This window comes from Acomys russatus, chromosome X (assembly GCF_903995435.1).
Source record: "Acomys russatus chromosome X, mAcoRus1.1, whole genome shotgun sequence".
NCBI lineage: Eukaryota > Metazoa > Chordata > Mammalia > Rodentia > Muridae > Acomys > Acomys russatus.
Genome location: NC_067169.1, coordinates 8,072,422 through 8,092,904, shown reverse-complemented (window position 1 = coordinate 8,092,904; position 20,483 = coordinate 8,072,422). Strand labels below are relative to the sequence as shown.

The 20,483-nt window shown below is 37.6% G+C and overlaps 1 protein-coding gene across 4 annotated transcripts in view; it reads right to left on the bottom strand.

Moving 5' to 3' along the window:
• Nucleotides 1-834: 834 nt before the first annotated feature.
• Nucleotides 835-20,483, bottom strand: part of LOC127185890 (zinc finger protein 182) — a 49,729-nt gene continuing 30,080 nt past the window's right edge. For all 4 annotated transcript variants that reach the window (XM_051142503.1, XM_051142501.1, XM_051142500.1 and 1 more), the window contains 3 exons: nucleotides 11,262-11,406; nucleotides 10,985-11,119; nucleotides 835-2,857 (listed from right to left, as the gene is read on the bottom strand). In XM_051142503.1, the coding sequence (XP_050998460.1) occupies nucleotides 1,242-2,857; nucleotides 10,985-11,119; nucleotides 11,262-11,313 (1,803 nt within the window). In that variant the 5' untranslated portion in view covers nucleotides 11,314-11,406 and the 3' untranslated portion in view covers nucleotides 835-1,241. The remainder of the gene's footprint in view (nucleotides 2,858-10,984; nucleotides 11,120-11,261; nucleotides 11,407-20,483) is intronic.

The window sequence follows — 20,483 nt, the reverse complement described above, 5'->3', positions numbered from 1 at the left end:
CTGTATCTAGAGTAACTATTAAAGGAATAAAATGATATTGAGATGTAACAAGAATAAATTAATAAAAAATTTTTAAAAAATAAAAAAATAAAGGAATAAAATGCAGCTTTAAAGATTTATTTTTCAAAAAGGTAGTCAATCCACACTGTACAACTTTCAAAGCGATGAGAGAACATAAAGGTGTCTCCAAGTTTCACCTCCTTGGTCACCCCTTTCCTTTTGTAAGGTAATATGTAATCGGATTCTTATATTCCTTTCTAGGAACAGCTTATACACACAACCAATTCTGGACTTACCACTTCTTCCTTTTTATATACAAATGGTAGCACATCATACACACTGTGTTGCACCTTGCTTTTCCTATCTAATGATGTAACTTGGAGATTATCTCAACTCACTACAGAAATGATAGCCATGTTATTTTTTGTTCATTTTTTGTCTCTGAGGAATCTGCTGTATGAATATATCACAGTTTCAGGGAGCAGAATCCAGATGATGCGATTTGAGCAGCTTCTAATCTTTTGTTTATAAATAGTACACCAACAAGTACCTCTGTGTTTTGATCATTTTGTACACATGCGGATATATGTATTCCTAGAAGGTAAAATTTATTTGTGGGTTTGATTACTTTTAAATGCTTTTCTTTGAATGAGAAAAGTTGTTCCTGGTCTTGCTATTTGCCAGTGGATCTTGTGGAGATGCCAGGAGCACATTTTAGATAGATCAGCTTTTTCAAACAATTGAGATACTCCCTACCATATGTCCTTCACACTTTACTTTCCCCAAATTAGTAAACAAGACCCTATATCCCGTTATTTGCCTCAGTTTCCCCACCTCCAGCTGTTCTTCAAATATGTCAGATTACTTACTACAAATACAAGGGTTGCCTGCCTGTTTCTCCTCAAGCCTCACACGGGCTTAGTCATAGCTATCTGTGGTCATGGGCTGTCAAGTGTAACTCCACCCTCAGCAGAGTCTTTATCTATGCTGCCTTGCTTCTGAAGTCCATAAATCTCATATACTGATACCCGATTGTTTCTTAGTCTGGCAGCCCTATGACTATAGTGGTTTCCAAAGAAATTATGTATCTGCTTCTTTTTCCACTTGCATTAGGGTGAAAAAGATAAAAGGAAATGCTGACTTTACCCCAGTGATTAGGCTAGAATTCAGGTAATTATTTTCCAACATTAAATTAATAGATCTTTCCTTTGGGGTATATGAAAGACACCATTGCTTTCTAACTACTGTGTAGTGAGCTTTGACTTGTGGGCGTGGCCTCTTCCATGCACTTTCTTTCCTGTATGGGTCCTCTGATGTACAATAAGGTTGGATTTCTGGGTAAAAGCTTTCCCACATTCTGTGCACTTGTAGGGCTTCTCTCCAGTGTGAGTTCTCTGATGTACAGTGAATGTGGATTTTTCCCGGAATGCTTTGCCACATTCTGTGCATTCATAGGGTTTTTCTCCTGTGTGTGTTCTCTGATGGATGATGAGCTGTGACTTCTGGCTGAAAGCTTTCCAGCACACAAGGCATTCATAGGGTTTCTCTCCTGTGTGGATCCTCTGATGGATAATGAGCTTTGACTTTTCTCGAAAGGCCTTTCCACACTCATTACATTTGTAGGGTTTTTCTTCTGTATGAGTTCTTTGATGTATAATGAGATAGGACTTCTGCGAAAATGCCTTTTCACATTCATTGCACTCATAGGGCTTCTCTCCAGTGTGGCCTCGCTGATGTAGCATAAGGTAGGATTTCTGAGAGAAGGCTTTCTCACATTCATTACACTCAAATGGTTTCTCTCCTGAATGAGTTCTTTGATGCACACCCAGATTTGACTTTTGGGTGAAAGTTTTCCCACACACATCACATTCATAGGGCTTCTCACCAGTGTGAGTTCTTTGGTGCACAATGAGGGTTGACCTCTCATTGAAAGACTTCCCACATTCAGTACACTTATGAGGTTTCTCTCCAGTGTGCGTTCTCTGATGTATAACAAGGGTTGACTTATCACTGAACGTTTTCTTACACTCATTACATTCATGAGGCTTTTTTCCTGTGTGAGTACTATGGTGTATAATTAAGTCAAGTTTCTGTATGAAAGATTCCCCACACTTGGTACACTCATAGGTTTTCTCTCCTGTGTGGGTTTTTTGATGGACAATGAGGTTTGATTTCTGAGTAAAGGCTTTCCCACATTCGTTACATTCATAAGGCTTCTCTCCTGTATGAGTTCTATAATGTATGATGACAGTTGACTTCTCTCTGAAGGCTTTGCCACATTCTGGACATGCAAAGGGTCTTTCTCCTGTATGCGTTCGGAGGTGGATAATGAGCTGAGACTTTTGGCTAAAGGCTTTCCCACATTCAGTACATTCAAATGGTTTCTCTCCTGTATGAGTTCTCCAATGTACCACGAGGTGTGACTTTTTGCTGAATGTTTTCTGACATGCAGCACATTCGAAAGGCTTCTCTCCATTTTTAATTCTCTGATGAAGGCTAAGGCCTTTCTTTAGCCTAAGGGTTTTCTCATATTCTTTATATCCATAGGGTTTGACTATGAAATTAGGTTTTTCATATTCTGCATGGAAGAATAATTTTGCACACCCAGTATCATGTTTATTTTCTGTAGAGCTTCTACTAAGTAAATTTAGATTGTCTACCATATTATTTCCAAAGGATTCAAATTTATGAGGAACAACAATGTTTGTGCTCAGATGGAATGTGTTTCCAAATTCAGTATAGTTCTGGCCACGCTTGGTAATTATTTTGTCATCAGAGAATCCAACTTGCATCAATAGATACTTATCTTGGTTATCCTGATGCTGCCTCTCAAATTGCTCATTTACTTGGCAGAGTTCTAAAAAAAAAAAAAAAAGACAGTAAACAATATTTATAATCATTATGGGGGAATAGACCTTTTTCAGAAATGCCGTGATCTCAACAGTTAATGCTATATTGCTACTATCTCAACTGTTACCTCTAATACTACTACCAACCTTCTGAGGTCTTTTGGGCTTGTCTCTCTCTAAGTGCATCTTATAAGAGCTTTTCCTGTGACTCAGATGAGGCTATTGTATCATTTTTAGAGTGCCAAAAGAAAGAGAGAGGATCTTTTGGTATATTCTCATGTACTGCCATTTTTTATGATAGATAAAAGCTTCCCATAACACTTCAGAGTCTTACCTTTGCTTTATTTCATCTCTCACCCTTAATTCTTAGCTAAATGCACTTTCTTCTGAGAGAGTGTCTCACTATGTAGACCTGGCTGGCCTAGAACCTGCCATGTAGACTAGGTTAACCTTGAACTCATAGAGATCCACCCTCCTTAGCCTCCTGAGTGCTGGGGTTAAAGGCATGTAGCACTATACCTGGCTTAGTCATGTGAACTTCTGATAACACATGACTTATATATTACTTCTATCTAGGGAATAATGTAGTGCTGTGCTTCCTAAATTCAATATTAATGATCCTGGCTCCATATGACAGAAAATCTAGACTAATGAGCTCAAAAACCCCAAAATATTCTCAATCAAGTTTCACAAATGTATCTCCCTCAAGACAGTTACAGTCTTTCAGCACCACTGTCTTCATTACTATGTACTCTATTTCACTTACAAACTGTGTATATTTTAACTCTATGACTTTATAATGTTTCATTATTTATATTCCCTCCCATCTTCTATATTTTGCTACATATAGAACCTACATAACTTCTAAGTGACAGTTTCAAATTATACAGGAATTTCAGAGTAAGCTTCTATAACATGATAAAATTTTGATTAACAGCTAATGTACTTAATAAGTTGCACCACTCATTTAGACAGTTAAACTGCAAAACTATTTAATTTCATATTTCATCATCTGTAAAATATTATACATTTTAACATCTCTCAATCTAAACGTAGCTCAAAATCAATGCTATCAACATGCCATAACTCAATTGTTTAGTGACATCTTACAATAAATGATGTCCTGAACCTAACAAAATCTAAAAATGTTCACAGCTATATGAATTATATCTTTAAATTTACTTCATTTTTTAAAGATTTAATTATTGTATATGTAGAAGTGTTTTGCTTGCATGTATGTATACCATGCTATGTGCCTGGTGACCACAGAGGTCAGAACAGGGAATCAGATTTCCTGGAACTGGAGTTGTGGACAGTTGTGAACTACCATGTGAGTGCTGCAAACTGAACCCAGGTCCTTTGCAAGAGTAACACAAATACTCTTGACTGCTGAGCTAGCTCTCTGGCCTTTGGAATTTCTAAGATTGCATATGAAAATCTTCAAGCATGAATAAAAGTTGAAACAACTGTATTACATCTACTTCTCAAGTTTCAAGTTAAATTCCATTACACTTGGATTTCCTATAGTAACAATGATTTTAAAATAGGTAACATGGTTGGACTTTCCCTTCTTGTGACTTCCTTTCTTTAGATAGAAAAGCACATGTTTTTTGGTAAGGGATGAACACTGACTCACAGGAAGAGGTCTCATAAGTTGCATTTAGAAGGAGTTAAACCTCTTCTTGGATCTGCTAAATCTGAACCTCCTGACGTGGTCAGAAATAGTTGGCCCCTGTGGTGGCCATGGGGAACATCTAGATGAGGGGTAAATCCCCACTGAGCTTTTCATTTGATCAAATCTATTTGTATATTTTTCCCACCTATAAAACACCAAAATGGATATTCAGAGGGATTCAAATACTTACAACAGAGCTTATATCCCAAAGAAATACTTAAAATGTTTACTAAACTAAATGTATGCTGTTATTATGAGTTACTATATTACTACAAAAGAAATAATGAATTATATACATGCAAATATATATTTGAAGTGTTCTCAAATACTAAGTGAAAAGTGGCAAATAAAACTGTGCTTTGGGCCAGGCGTGATAGTGAACATCTTTAATCTCAGAAATTTGGAGGCATATGCAGGAGATTTTTATGAGTTAGAGGCCAGCCTGGTCTATATAGTGAGTCCAAAGACAGCCAGGATTAAACAATGGGACCTTGTCTCAAAAACCAAACCAAACAACTGTATATAGTAAAGTATAATTTTAAGAAAATAGGTCAGTGTTTAAGGATATTCATATATGGTCACGTTGTAAGAAACCAATGGGAAGATAAACCTGTAAATTGCACTAATGGTTACCTGCAATGAAAGGAAGAGAGTAAGGTGAAGAGGAAAAGAAGCTGGACTGATCTTTTTAAATTTTACTTATTTATTTTTAATAATAGTATATTATGATATATTTATAAGATAAAATACTCATTTTATGAATAATTAAAGTATTTTTATTTATTTTGTATGTTAGGTGGGCAAACATGCCACAGCACATATATGGTGGCCAGAGGACAACTTATAGAAGTCAGTTCTCACCTCTATCCTGTGGGTTTCAGGAATTGAATTTAGGTCATCAGACTTGGCACCAAACATTTTATTCACTGAGCTGTTTCCCCAGCACTGAGCTGCTTTTAATAACCTTGTTTTCCAGATTGCATTTCAGAACCATGTAAATATTTTTTGTAACATTTTATAAAATTATCAGGAAAACAACAAAAAAAGATGTTTATAATACTGTCATTTCTATTTCCTAGTGTGAAGTCTCAATTCTCAGAGGCACCAACATAATTACTTCCATCGACTCAATACACTCTATGTGTGTTAACAGACTCATAACAATACTGTCAGATGTAAAATTAATAAAAAAATTTACAGCTAGTGAGATGGCTCAGCTGGCAAAGTTATTTGTGACCTTAGTTTAATTCTTGGGATCCACAAGGTGAAATAAGGGGACCCTACTCTTGTAAATTTTCTTAGGACCTTCAAACAAATGCTATGGCATGCACGTGTCTCTAAGAATGCATGAATACGCTATGCATACACATACATACACACAATGAAAACAAAAAACCCTAGAATATGATTTAGAAATATCAATTTGAAGACATGAGGATTTTTTCTTTAAAGAACTTTATACACAGTCTTTAACTCTTATGAATGAAAATGTCTAAGAGTGATTTCATAAGAATCAAATTGTGGCACCTTCACAATAGCCCGAAACAACATAAAATGTGTGGGAGTAGCTCTAACCAAGCAAGTGAAAGACTTATATGATACAAACTTTAAGAAATTGAAGAATATACCAGAAGATAGAAAGATCTCTGATGCTCATGGACCATTAGGGTTAATATAGAACAAATGGCCATCTTACCAAAAGCAATCTACATATTCAATGCAATCCCCATCACAATTCCAACATAATTCTTAACATATCTTGAAACGACACTCTTCATCCTCAAATGAAACACAAAACACCCCAAACAGTACTGAATAACAAAAGAATTGCTAGAGGTCTTATCATTCTCAATTTCAAATTCTACTATAGAGTAATACTAATAATAAGAACAGTATGGTATTGGCATAAAAACCAGACTCATTAGCCAATGGATTTTAATTGAAGACCCAGACATTTCAATCCATGCCTATGGACATCTGGTTTCTTATATAGAAGACAGAAACACCTATTAGAAAAAGGCAACAAATGATGCTGGTTAAACCAGTTCGCTTCATGTAGAAGAATCCAAGTAGATCCATAGTTATCACGCTTCACAAAATTCAAGTTGAAATGATTCAAAGACCTGAGCACAAAACCAGATACACTGAGCCCGATACAAGAGAAATTGGAAAATAGAATTGAACACGTAAGTACAGGAAAAGATTTTCTGAACAGAATACTGGTAAAACACACACCAAGATCAACAAACAATAAATGGGACCAAATGAAACTGAGAAGTTTCTATACAACAAAGGATTCCATCATTTGACAACATGGCAGCCTACAGAAAGGGAAAAAATACATATTTTTAACCAACTACACATTTGTCAGAGGGCTAATATCCAAAACATATAAAGAACTCAAGAAACTAGGTATCAAGAAATAAATAAAACAAAACAGGGTACAAATCTAAACAGAATTCTCAATAGAAGAAACTCAAATGCCTGAGAAAACTCTTAAAGAAATGTCCCATATTCTAAGCCACCAAGGAAGTACAAATCACAACTTCTTTGAGATTTCATCATATACATGTCAGAATGGCTAAGGTAAAAATCAAAACAAAAAGAAACCAAATAATAGTTCATGCTGGTGACGATGTAAAACAAGGGGAACATTCCTTCATTGCTGGTGGGAATGCAAACTTATATAGCCACTATGGAAATCAGAATAGCACACAAAGATGGGAATTGATCTACCCCGAGATCACTCTTGGGCATATACCCAATGGATGCTTTATCTTACCACAGAGATACTAGCTCATCCATGCTCATTGCTTCTGTACTCACAATAGTCAGAAACTGGAACCAACATGGATGCCCCTCAACACAAGAATGGATAAAGAAAATGTGGTACACTCACACAATGTAGTATTAATCAGCTTTAAAAAAATGAAATCATGAAATTTACAGGTAAATAGATGGAACTAGAAAAAAAAATCACCCTGAGTGAGGTATCCCAGATCCAGACACACAAATATGGTATGTATTTGCTGATTATTAGCTGTTATGTCAATGATAATAATGGTACAGTTTGTAGAATCACAGAAGTCAGGACAGTGTGCGTGTGTGTGTGTGTGTGTGTGTGTGTGCGTGCGTGCGTGTGTGTGCGTGCGTGTGTGTGCGTGCGTGTGTGTGTATGTGCGCGCACAGGTAGATCTTCCCAGGAAAGGGAAATAGAATAGATAATTATGGATAAATGGGGGAAGAGGTGGAGATTAGAATGGGAGGAGCAAGTGGAAGGGCAAAGGAAGAGGGCGTTGAGAGAGAAAATATGGGGAGATCGTTAAAATTAAGGGCAATTAGAGGGGAAGTATGGAAACCTAATACAGTAGAAGCTTCTTAATACACAAACACACATACACATACATACACACACACACACACACACACACACACACTCTCACACACAAACACGAAGGCAATCTAAATGAAATCACCAAATTATGGGGGAGCTAGAACCTCAAATGACCATCTTTTGTTACCAAATGAAGCTTCTACTACTGGGATTAGATTATAATTGAGTTGTTGGCCAAAGGTCCCATGGGAACCCGTAAACAACCCAGCCTCTTGTCAAGACTATAGGTTGCTCTCCACAAACTGACTGCAAGGTCCCATTGCTGAAGACAATTGACTGAACATGAAGAAGTCAAACTGGTATAGGAATGATACTCTTCATGCTACCAAAGGAGTAATGTGAAAATCACACCAGCCAAAACCTCTTTGACAATGGTGTCCTGCCTTTAAGATATGCCAGTGTAATGGTCGCACAAAGCTTGTGGGAGCAACCAACCAATAGCTGATTTGACTTAAGACCCACTTCACGAGATGAGACCCATATATATGCAGCACTGCTTGGAGTGATTAAGAACTTCCGCCTGAAAGATGTGCTGGGATTAAGGTGGTATAGAACTTGTGGGAGTGGCTAATCAATGACTGGTCCAGCTTGAGACCCACACCATGAGAGGGAACCTACACTTGACACTGTCTGCATGGCCAAGAACCAGAGGCTAGATAGCTTAGAAACCTAGGATAGAACCAAACACTAGCAAAATGAACAAACAACAAACAAACAAACCAACAAACAAAACAGGTCAATGAAATGATTCCTCATGATATTTCTGCTATACTCATAGACCAGAACCTAGCATAGATCTTGATCTACCTCAATATGATCAATAGATCATATGAACTCATCATCATAATCACCATCATCATCATCACCACCACCACCATCATCATCATCACCACCACCACCATCATCATCATCATCATCGAGGCTCCATCCGTCAACTGATGGAAACAGATACAGAGACCCATGGCTCTGGGAATCCCATGGAAGAGAGGGAAGAAGGATTGTAGGAGCCAGAGGGGACCAAGGACACCACAGAATCAACTAACCCAGGCTCAGAGGGCTCACAGAGACTGACCTGACAACCAAGGAGCCTGCATGGGTCTGATCCAGGCCCTCTGCATATATGTTACAGTTATATAGCTTGTTCTTCCTAAAAGTGACAGCAGGGACTGTCTCTGACTCTTCTACCTGCTTTTGGGACCCTTTTCCTATCGGGTTGTCTGTCCAGCCTTGATATGAGGGCATGCGCCTAATCTTATTTTAAGGTGTTATGCCATGTTTTGTTGATATCCTGGGGAGGCCTGTTCTTTTCTGGAGGGAAATGGAGGAGGAGTGGATTTAGGTGAGAGGGGAGGTGGGGGGAAGAGGCTGAGAGGAGAGGAAGGAGGGGTAACTGTGACTGAGATGAGAGAAGAATAAAACAAAACTAGACTAGATAGCCCAGGGACCTAGTGTAAAACCAAATAATACTGTTCTAAAAAAAATGCAGCAATAAAATGACTCCTAATGACATTCTGCTATACTCATAGCAGCTTCCCTCTGCAGCATATGGGAACAAATACAGATATTATTCTGAGAATGAGAACTTTGGAACATTGAGCCCTAAATGGATTTCTCCATAAAAGCCCTCTTCTCAGAGCTCAGGGAATGCCTTGGGCAGAGTTACATAGGATAGAGGATAACAACAAAACAAGGCCTTTATAAAGCAACACGAGCAAAGCACATATGAACTATCGGAGACTGAGGCAGCATACACAATTCTGCATGGGTCTGCACCAGCTAGGGCCTTAGAGCTGAAAGAAGAAGTGAACACAAACCCCCATCCTTAACCCAGAAGCAATATCCAAATGATAACTGCCTGTAAATAAAAATTTAGTTTTCTTCAAGGGAGTCTCACTGGGGAAACAAACTACTCTTAGGGGTAGGCTACATGCCCAGAAGCAGACAATGAACTGAATGGCATCTTTGAAAGTTCCTTGTCTCATAATTTCATGTCAGGTCTCTTCTTTCTTTTAAAAAAAAAATCATCTTATTTTTTATGTTTATTTTATTTCTATGTATACACATTTTTCCTCTCTCTTTTTACCCTACAGGTCCTTTGCATATGTATGATGGCTTCCAGTTTAGTGTTTGTAAAGGATTGCTGAGTGTGTGAAAGAGTGGGTCTCTTTTTGGTGCCTTCTCTTGGGCTCTTTTCTTCTGTTTGTTCTGTCCAATTTTGAGGTGTTACTTTTTGTTTTATATCACTTTATTATTTCATTATCATTCCATAGAAGCCTGTTTGTTTTCTAATGAGAAACAGAAAGGGAGTGGATCTGTATAGGAGGGGAGGTGGGGAGGAAATGGAAGGAGTAGAGAGAGTAGAGAGAGGGGAAACCATAATCTCTCTGTCTCTGTTTCTGTCTCTCTCCAGGGTCTCACTATGTACACTCACAGAGATCCTCCTGTCTATGCCTTCTAACTGCTGAGTATGTGCCTTCATGGCCCTGACAATTTGTCTTTATAGAAGTATTCTAGCTAAATAATAAGTAAATAACAATTAATGTCTCCTCATTGGATCATGAGAGTCCTACTAGAGGCCATATTCTCAAACAGTGACTCTCTTGTCTATCCAATCGTTCATTAGTCAGGGCTGAGGTTTGGTGATTGTCTACCTTCAATCTATGATGCAATTTGGGCTGGCTTGAGCTTGTTCAGGTAACAGATGCTTTGAGTCTCCCCACATCCATGAACATATGGACAGCACTAACATGAAATTGGGAGGAAGATATGGTGAGAGGACTATGGGAGTAACAGGAGGTGGGACATGGTTGGTTAAATGCAGTCATATTTTATTGTATAAATTTATGAAATTCCCAAGAATAAAAAAAGTTAAAAATTCACCACTTTGCAGTTATTAGTGAATTAACTGGCTTAAGTAGTAATTAACTGATAACTAATAGCATAAAATGGAGACAGCTGTGCATAAGAAACCTCTCAATGGAAATTAGGAAGGAAAAGGAGAGGAAGAAAGCCCTGAATCTTATCTAGCTTACAAGAAAAAGAAGACAGAGGGCATTATGATACTACCTGGAAAGCTCCAAACTGGAATGTCCCCATCTTCTGGGTCTGGCTCTTCAACCTCCAGCTTGATAATGAGATCTGGCTTAGTAACCTGCGGTTCTGAAGATGATAACTGATAGCTACCTCCTTGGTCTTCAGAGCCTGAAACAGAAGAAGTTGCAATTTGGGGTAGGCACAAGGGACCTGTCACTTGACACAAACAATTTAACCAATATTGTGAGTTCCCTTTAAGAAAAGGAAAATGTGAAATCAAGCAAGCAATACAAGAACCATCAAATATTACCTGTGGAAGCCACCGTACCCACAGAAACAAGGTTGCTATAGGTCTCAAGCATCACATCTCTGTACAGGGTCCTCTGTGGAGGGTTCAGATATTGCCACTCCTCCTGGGTGAAATCCACAGCTACATCTTCAAATGTCACTAGTTCCTGTAATGGCAAGCTTCTTTTATTCTACAATGCTGACCACTGAATGATAACTATATAACGTGAGAGAACTGCTAATTGCGCTCCCAGTTCAGTGCCTAGTCTTACCAGCATATCTGTCATGCATTTTCTTAATTGCTAATTAATGTAGGAGTGTCTAGCCCACTGTGGTAGCACCATCCCTATGCAGATGGGTATGAGTCTATGAGAAAAGTAGCTAAGCAAGGCACAAAGAGCAAGCCCATACGTAGCATTCTTCCATAGTCTCTGCTTCAGTTCCTGCCTCATTTCCTGAAAATGTATATTCCAACAAGTAATTCTAAAATGGCAGCATAAAAAATACTTCAAAATGCATCACTGACCTAAATGTAGTATCTAAACCCATAGTCTTTGTAGGAAAAAAAAAGTATGGGACAAAGTCCCTTAAATCTTTATGAGTCAAGTGTTTTTCTGTAACACAAAAAATTCCAAAGATACTCTTTTTATTTTGATATTTTTAAAGATAATGAAAAGACCAAGTTACAGGATAGAAGTAAATATTATAGATCCGATATCTGATAATATAAAAATACTATCAAACTATTGGAGAGTATGAAAACTAAGATATAACAACTATCTGCAAATAGAAAAACACTCATTGGAATAAAAAGTGAAGTATTTCACCAAACAAGACATATAAATGGCAAATAAATACATAAAAAAGTTGTTCAACATCATTAATTATCAGGGAACTTCAAACTGAAACTATGGTGAATAAAGTGCCATCACACATCTGTTAGTATAGGAGACCTCACAGTATCATGTAATATAGATATGGAGCAGCTGGATCTCTGTTGTCACAGATGTGAAGGAAGAAACAGCACATTTGGAAACAGTTTTCCAAGTGTTTGTGAAGTTAAGCATATACTACCTAACAACACATCATTCATGCTCCTAGGGGTATTTGCCCCAGTGAAATGAAAGTCGCACAGCCCTCAAAGCTTACCAATGAACATTTATATTTTAATCACCCAAACATGAAATAACCTAAGGACTTTTCAGTCAGCAAATGGGCAAACTTGAATCCACATAATGTCCTATTATCCAACAACAGAAATGAAAGAATGACACAATCTATACAGAGAGTAAATATATAGATAATCAAGAGAGTAAATGAAAGGAGCCAGGCCCAAGAAGCCATCTGTTGTATGGTGCCACTTATGCAAATAATGGGAAAGTAAAAACTGCAGAGACAGAATATATACCAGTGGTTAGAGGACCAGGTAGAGCAGGGGATTACTACCAAGGGAGTAATAGAACTTTTGTCCCCATTGTGGTGGTGCTTACACAGCTATGGGTTAATACAACTATACATTAAAATGATCCATTTTATTGTATGTAAATTATAACTTAATGTCTTAAAATCAAAAACAAGAGGCCTTTAAGTAGTTTAGAATCAATACATTTATATAAATGCAAATATTTCCATCTAAGGGCTTGAGATGTAGCTCTCTAGCAGAGCACTTGCCTAGCATGTACAAAGGCTTGGGTTGAATCTTCAGCATTTACCAACTTACCAGAGCTCCTGCAAATCTCTCCATAAACCTCCCAATAAAATATACTAGTCAACACATCACATAATACCACACATAATCAATACTTTCAGTATAATGTAAATTAGCAAATAATACAGAATGCTGTAATCATCTACAAACCAAAAACTAACAAGCAAGCAAACAAAAACAAACATCTAGCTCAGGTGTATTTCAAACTCTTGCCATGAACTGTTATGGAATAGAAGAGGGGTCTGAAAAGCCAGAGCAGAGGGGGTAAATGAAGCTGAGCTCATGTACAGAAAGATGCCCAGTCACTGTCAGCTATGTGTATGAAAGTACTAAAAACTTATCAGCTATATCAGAGGACTCTTAGTTGTAGGAAAAACATGCAGAATCCAAGGTAACAGGCATGAAGAGCATCATTTCTGAAGGAGAAAATGAAAGCAAAGGAATTTGAAGATTGGGTAGTGACAAGAAAAAAAATCAGAAGGGGGAGGGAATATTAGGGTCATATACGTTATGATTCAAATATATCCCACAATGCTTTGAACATTTGCCTTTTAGCTGATGGCACTGTTCTGAGAGGTTATGAAGACTTTAGGAAATGGTACCTGGGGAAAGTAGGTTACTGAGAGGTAAAGTTCTCAAAGTTATATCTACTCCTGCTTTGGATTTTGGCCTGTGTTCTCTCCTTGGTCTGGCTGCCTCCACCAACATTCATAATCTCCACTGTGGCCCGAGACACTCTCAAACTATGAGCCAAAATAAAGTCTTACTCTATTAAGCTGCTTTTGTTAGGTATTTCTGTCACAGCATCAAGAAAAATAATGAACAATGCAAAACAAAGACTGGGATAAAACAAAACCATATTAGACTATACAAAATCCCTCTGAGTAGTGCCCAAAGCAGAAGTCATCTGTTGAAGCTGCAAGCATCATAGAGACAACTTGAACCCCCAAATGTTCTTAGAACAAACGGACAAAAAAATGGATATCCACTCAAAACTTGTGTTAAGAGCAATGGAAAATAAGATGTTTTGTGACTGAGCTGGGAATATATCTGAGAAGTAGAACTTGAAGTTCAATCCCCAGCACTGAATCCCTCCAAAACCATTGCAGGTTACAAAAAGTTCACCTCACAATGATCACAGCAAAATGGCAAAGTAGGGAACTCTAAGCTCTTGACCTCTCACAAAAACAAACAAACAAAAATTAATAAGAGGACTAATGCAATAGCCCAACAGGTAAAGACCTTTGCCACCAAGACTAACTATGAGTTCAATCCCAGGACCATATGGTGAAAGAAGAGGGCTGACTGACGTAAGTTGTCCTCTCACCTCTATGCCTGGGTGGCAACACACACACACACACACACACACACACACACACACACACACACACACACAGTAAATAAATAAAAACAAATATACCTCTGGAAAAACAATCACAAGTTTGCAGCAAATGCACAAAGATAGAATCAACATAAAGAATACAACACAGTACACAATGGAATAATACTCAGCTATCAAAACCAAAGACATCATGAAATTTGGCAAGGGGATGGAACTAGAAAAGATCATCCTGAGTGAGGTAACTCGGAACCAGAAAGATGCACATAGTATATACTCACTTATAAGTGGACTTTAGCTATATAGTACAGGATAAACATACTACAATGCACAGACCCAAAGAAGGTAAGTAACAAAGAGGGCCCAAGGGAGGATGCTTAAATCTCACCTAGAAGGGGAAATAGAAAAGACAGAAGTAGTGGTTGAAGAGAGGGAACAAGGTAGGAGAGGGAGCACAGAGAGATATGAGGGTGGAGATCAGACCTGGGGAGAGCTGGGTAGTGGGGAAGGGGTCAGAGGACAGAAGGCCTATAGAGAAAAGAGAAACTGTGGGCAGGAACATCTCTGGGTAGGCTCTTGGGAGTATATGAGGGGGACTCTAGCAGAGCCTCCTAGTAGCAGCTGCCATAGAGACTGAAGAGGATACCCTCTAACTAGATGGAAAATCTAGGTAAGTGATCAAAAATTACAGACACAAGCATCACCAATATAATAGGAGAGGTGGAAGAAAGAACCAAACATAATAATAGGAATAGAAGGCAGGCCCTGTGGCACACCCCTGTAATCCCAATACTCAGAGAGGCAGAGGCAGGCAGACTGCTATGAGTTGGAGGCCAGCTTGGTCTACAAAGTGAGTCCAGGACAGCCAAAGCTACACAGAGAAACCTTGTCTTGAAAACAAAACAAAATAAAATTCCAAACAAACAAACAAAATATGAATAGAATGAGAAGATTCCCAGCTCAAAGGCTCAGAAAATATTTTCAACAAAATTATAGTAGAAAAATTTCCTAACCTAAAAGACATGCTGATAAAAAAGTACAAAAATATGCAGAACATCGAATAAATTGTACCGGAAAAGAAAGTCCCTTCACCACATAATCAAAATACTAAACATACAGAACAAAAAAAGAATATTAAAATCTTCAGGGCGATTAAGGCTAAGTAACATAATAAGCTGACTTATTAGAATTATGCCCAAATTCTCAATGGAGACTCTATAAGCTTGAAGGTCCTGTAGAATCTAAGAGACCACAGATGCTAGCCCAGACTACTATATACCTAGCAAAGCTTTCAATCACCACAGATGGAAAACAGAAGATATCTCATGATAAAGTCAAATTTAAACAATATATACCCAAAAATCCAGCCCTACAGAAGATAGTAAGATGAAAACTCCAATAGAAGGTTAACTACACCTATGAAAACAGAGGAAATACATAATCTTACACTAGCAAAATCAAAAGAAGGGAATATCTGTAGGTATCATGACCCCTGATTTTAAGCTGTACTACAGAATTGTAATGATAAAAACCACCACAGAGTACTGGCATAAAAGCAGACAGGTTGAGCAATGCAATTGAATTGAAGACCCAGATACAAATCTATATGCCTATGGATTCTTGAATTTTGATAAAGAAAGCAGAAATACACAATGTGGGGGAAAAAAAGCATCTTCAACAAATGGTGCTGATAGAACTAGATGTTAGCATGTAGAAGAGTGTAAATTGATCCATACTTGTCACTCCGTATTAAACTCAAGTCCAAGTGGATCAAAGATCTCAACATAAAACCAGATACACTGAACCTGATAGAAGAGACTAACAGCATACAAGTGGCTTACAGAGCACCAAATAGAGTAGACTAGAAAAGAAATTCCTCCTGCTACATAATAATAAAAACACTAAATCTACAGAACAAAGAAAAAATATTAAAAGTGGCAAGGGAAAAAGGGCAAGTCACATATAAAGGCAGACCTATCAGAATCAAACCTGACTTCTCAACAGAGACTATGAAGGCCAGAAGGGCCTAGGCAGATATCATGCAAACACTAAGAGACCATAGATGTCAGCCCAGGCTACTATAACCAGCAAAGCTTTCAATCACCATACAGGGAGAAAACAAGATATTCCGTAACAAAACCAAATGTAAACAATATCTATGCACTAACCCAGCCCTACAGAAATTACTAAAAGGAAAACACCAACCCAATGAAGTAAACTACACTCAAGAAAATACAGAACATATGTAACTTCACAACAGAAAAAAAAAAAAAAAAAAAAGAGACAAGCATACAAATATACTATCACCGCCAACACTACAATAAAAGGAAATAACAATCATTGGTCACTATTATCTATCAACATCAACGGAATCAACTCTCCAATAAAAAGACACAGGTAAAGGAATGTTTGTGTAATTGTGCTGCATACAAGAAACACCTCACCAACAAGATAGACATTACCTCAGTGTAAAGGGCTGGAAAAAGGTTTTCCAAGCAAGTGGAGCTAAGAAGCAAGCTGGAGTAACCATTCTAGTATCTAATGAAGTAGACTTTCAACCAAAATTAATTAAAAGAGATGAGGAAGGACACTTCATTCTCATCAAAGGGAAAATCCCCCAAGAGGACATCTAAATCTTGAACATGTATGCCCCAAAACCAGGGCACCCACACTTGTAAAAAGAAATTTATTAAAGCTTAAATCATACATACATTCCAAATATTAATAGTAGGAGAATTAAACGCCCTACTCTCACTAATTGACAGATCATTGAAACTGAAAATAAACAGTGAAATAATGAAACTAACAGATGTCAAGAATCCATGGGCCTAATAAATGTCTACAGAAGTGTCTACAAAGACAAAGGAGTATACTTTCTTCTCATCACCGCATAGAACCTTCTCCAAAATTGACCATATAGTCAGTCACAAAGCAAACACATAGAAGAAAATTGATTTAAGCCATTGTTCTTTATCAGATCACCATGGATTAATGCTGGACCTCAAATACAAAGAAATAAGAAAAACCTTACACATTCATGGACACTCAACAACTCCCTGCTCAATGACCACTGGGTCAGGGAAGGAATAAAAACAAGAAATTAAAGACTTCCTAAAATACCCAAACTTATGGTACACAATGAAAGCAGTACTAAGAGGAAAGTTCATAGAACTAAGTGTCTTTATAAAGAAATTGGAGAGATCTCATACTAACAACTTAACAGCTCACCTGAAAGCTTTTAGAAAACAAAGAAGCAAACCCACCCAAGAGAAGTAGATGGTAGCATATAATCAAACTCAGGGTGAAAATCAACAAATTAGGAACAAAGAGAATAATACAAAGAATCAATGCAACCAAAAGCTGGTTCCTTCAGAAAATTGACAAAATAGACAAATTCCTAGACAAGTAAAAGGCATTACTCAAATTACCAAAACCAGAAATGAATAGGGGGACATAACAACAGATACTAAGGAATTCCCAAAAATCATTAGTTCTTTCTTACTTCAAAAGCCTGTATTCCATAAAATTGGAAAGTATAAAGGAAATGAATGGTTTTCTTGATAAATTTCACCTTCCAAAGTTATATCAGGATTAGGTAAGCAGTTTAAATAATCCTATAACCCCTACAGAAATAGAAGCATTCATCAAAAGTCTCCCAAACAAAAAAGACCAGGGCCAGATGGTTTCAGTGCAGAATTCTACCTGACTTTCAAAGAAGAGCTAATACCAATACTCCTTAGACTATTCCATAAAACAGAAATAGAAGGAACATTCTATAAGGACACAGTCACCATGATACCTAAAGCGCACACAGATTCAATGAAAGAGAATTTCAGACAAATTTTATTCACAAACATTGATGTAAAAATACTAAAAAAAAAAAAATGCTCCCAAACTGAATCCAAGAACTCATTAAATATATCATCCACCATGATCAAATAGGCTTCATTTCGGGTCTGCAGGGATGGTTCTACATATGAAAATCTATCAATGTAATGCACCATATACACAAACTGAAAATAAAAGACATGATCATCTTATTAGATGCAGATAAAGCCTTTGACAAAATCCAACATCGGTTCATGATAAAAGTCTTGGAGATACCACAGATACAAGGCCTATACTTAAACATAATAAAGGCTACATACAGCAAGTCAATAGCTAACATCAAATTAAGTGGAGAGAAACTCAAAACAAGTCAACTAAAATCAGGGACAAGACAAAGTTGCCCACTCTCCCCATCTCTTCAATATAGGACCAGAAGTTCTAGCTAGAACAATAAGACAATTAAATGAGATCAAGGGGATACATATCAGAAAAGAAGAAGTCGAAGTATCCTTATTTGCAGATGATATTGACAGTATACATATGTGACCTGAAAAATGCCACCAGAGAACTACAGCTGATAAATACCTTCAGCAAAGTGTCTGGATACAAGATTAACTCAAGAAAATCAGTAGCCATCCTGTATACAAGTGACAAATGGGCTGAGAAAGAAATTAAGGAAACCACACCCTTCACAATAGCCACAAAAATATAAAGTAGCTTGGTGTAGCTCTAACCAAGCAAGTCAAAGACCTGTATTACAAGAACTTTGTGCCTCTGAAGAAGGAAATTGAAGAACGTAGTAGAAGATGGAAAGATGTCTTATGTTGATGGATCGGTGGGATTAACATAGCAAAAATGGCCATCGTACCAAAAGCAATCTACAGATTCAATGCAATTCCCATCAAAATACCAACACAATTTGTTACAGGCCTTGAAAAACTATTCTAAACTTCATATGGAAAACCAACAACAACAAAAAACTAGAATAGCTAAAACAATGCTATACAACAATAGATCTTCTGGAGGCATCTCCATCTCTGACTTTAATTTATACTACAGAGCAATAGTAATAAAAACTACATGATACTGGTGTAGAAATAGACTGGCTGATCAATGGAATGAAACTGAAGACCCAGAAATAAACCCACACACCTAAGAACACTTAAGTTTTGACAAAGTAGTCAAAAGCATACAATGAAAAAACCCCCCACCATCCTCAACAAAATATATAAAGAATTAAAAACATTAAACACCAACAAACAAAATAACCCAATTGAAAAATGGGGCACACAGCCAAACGGACAGTTGTCAATAGAGGAATCTTGCTTGAATGGCCTAGAAACACTTAAAGAAATACTCAACATCCTTAGTCACCAGGGAAATGCAAATCAAAATTACTCTGAAATTCCACCTTACATCCATCAGAATGGCTAACATCAACACCTCATGTGACAGCACATGCTGGCGAGGATGTTGAGAAAGGGAAACACTCCTCCATTGCTGTTGGAAGAGCAATCTTGTACAATCACATTAGAAATCAATCTGGAGGTTTTTCAGAAAACCAGGAATAGCTGTACCTCAAGACCCAGCTATACCACTCCTGAGCATACACCCAAAAGATGCTCCACTATACAACAAGGACACGCACTCAACTATGTTCATAGCAGCTTTATTTGTAATAGCTAGAATTTGGAAGCAACCTAGATGTCCCTCAACCGAAGAATGGATAAAGAAACTGTGGTACATTTACAGAACAGAATACTACTCAACTATTAAAAACAAGAAAATCAGGAAATATGCAGGCAAATGGATGGAACTAGATCATCCTGAGTGAGGTAACCCAGACCCAGAAAGACATGCATGGTATTTACTCACTTATAAGTGGATATTAGCTACACAGTACAGGATAAACATACTACAAAGTAGAGAGTCAAAATAGATAAGTAACAAGGAGGAACAAAGGGAGGATGCTTACATCTCACCAAGAAAGAGAAGTAGATCAGACAGAGGTAGTGGCTGAAGAGAGGGAACAAGGTAGGTGAGGGAATGTAGAGAGGAATAAGGCTCAAGATCAGACCTAGGGACAGTGGTATCGAAAGAACAGAGGGATGTAGAGAAAAGAGAAACTGTGAGTGGGGGCATCTCTGTGACAAGGTGGAGACCTAAGTCAGAATAGGCCTCTGAGACAGAAGAGAATACCCTCTAACTAAACACAAAACTCATAGTGGAGGGAGAACACCAACCTACCTACAAAAACTTCTATCCAAAAACTTACCCTGCCTACAAGAATTGCATTGATAAAGATAGAACAGATAGAGCAGAGATTGAGGGACTGTCCAACGAATGCCTAGCCTAACCTGAGACCTACC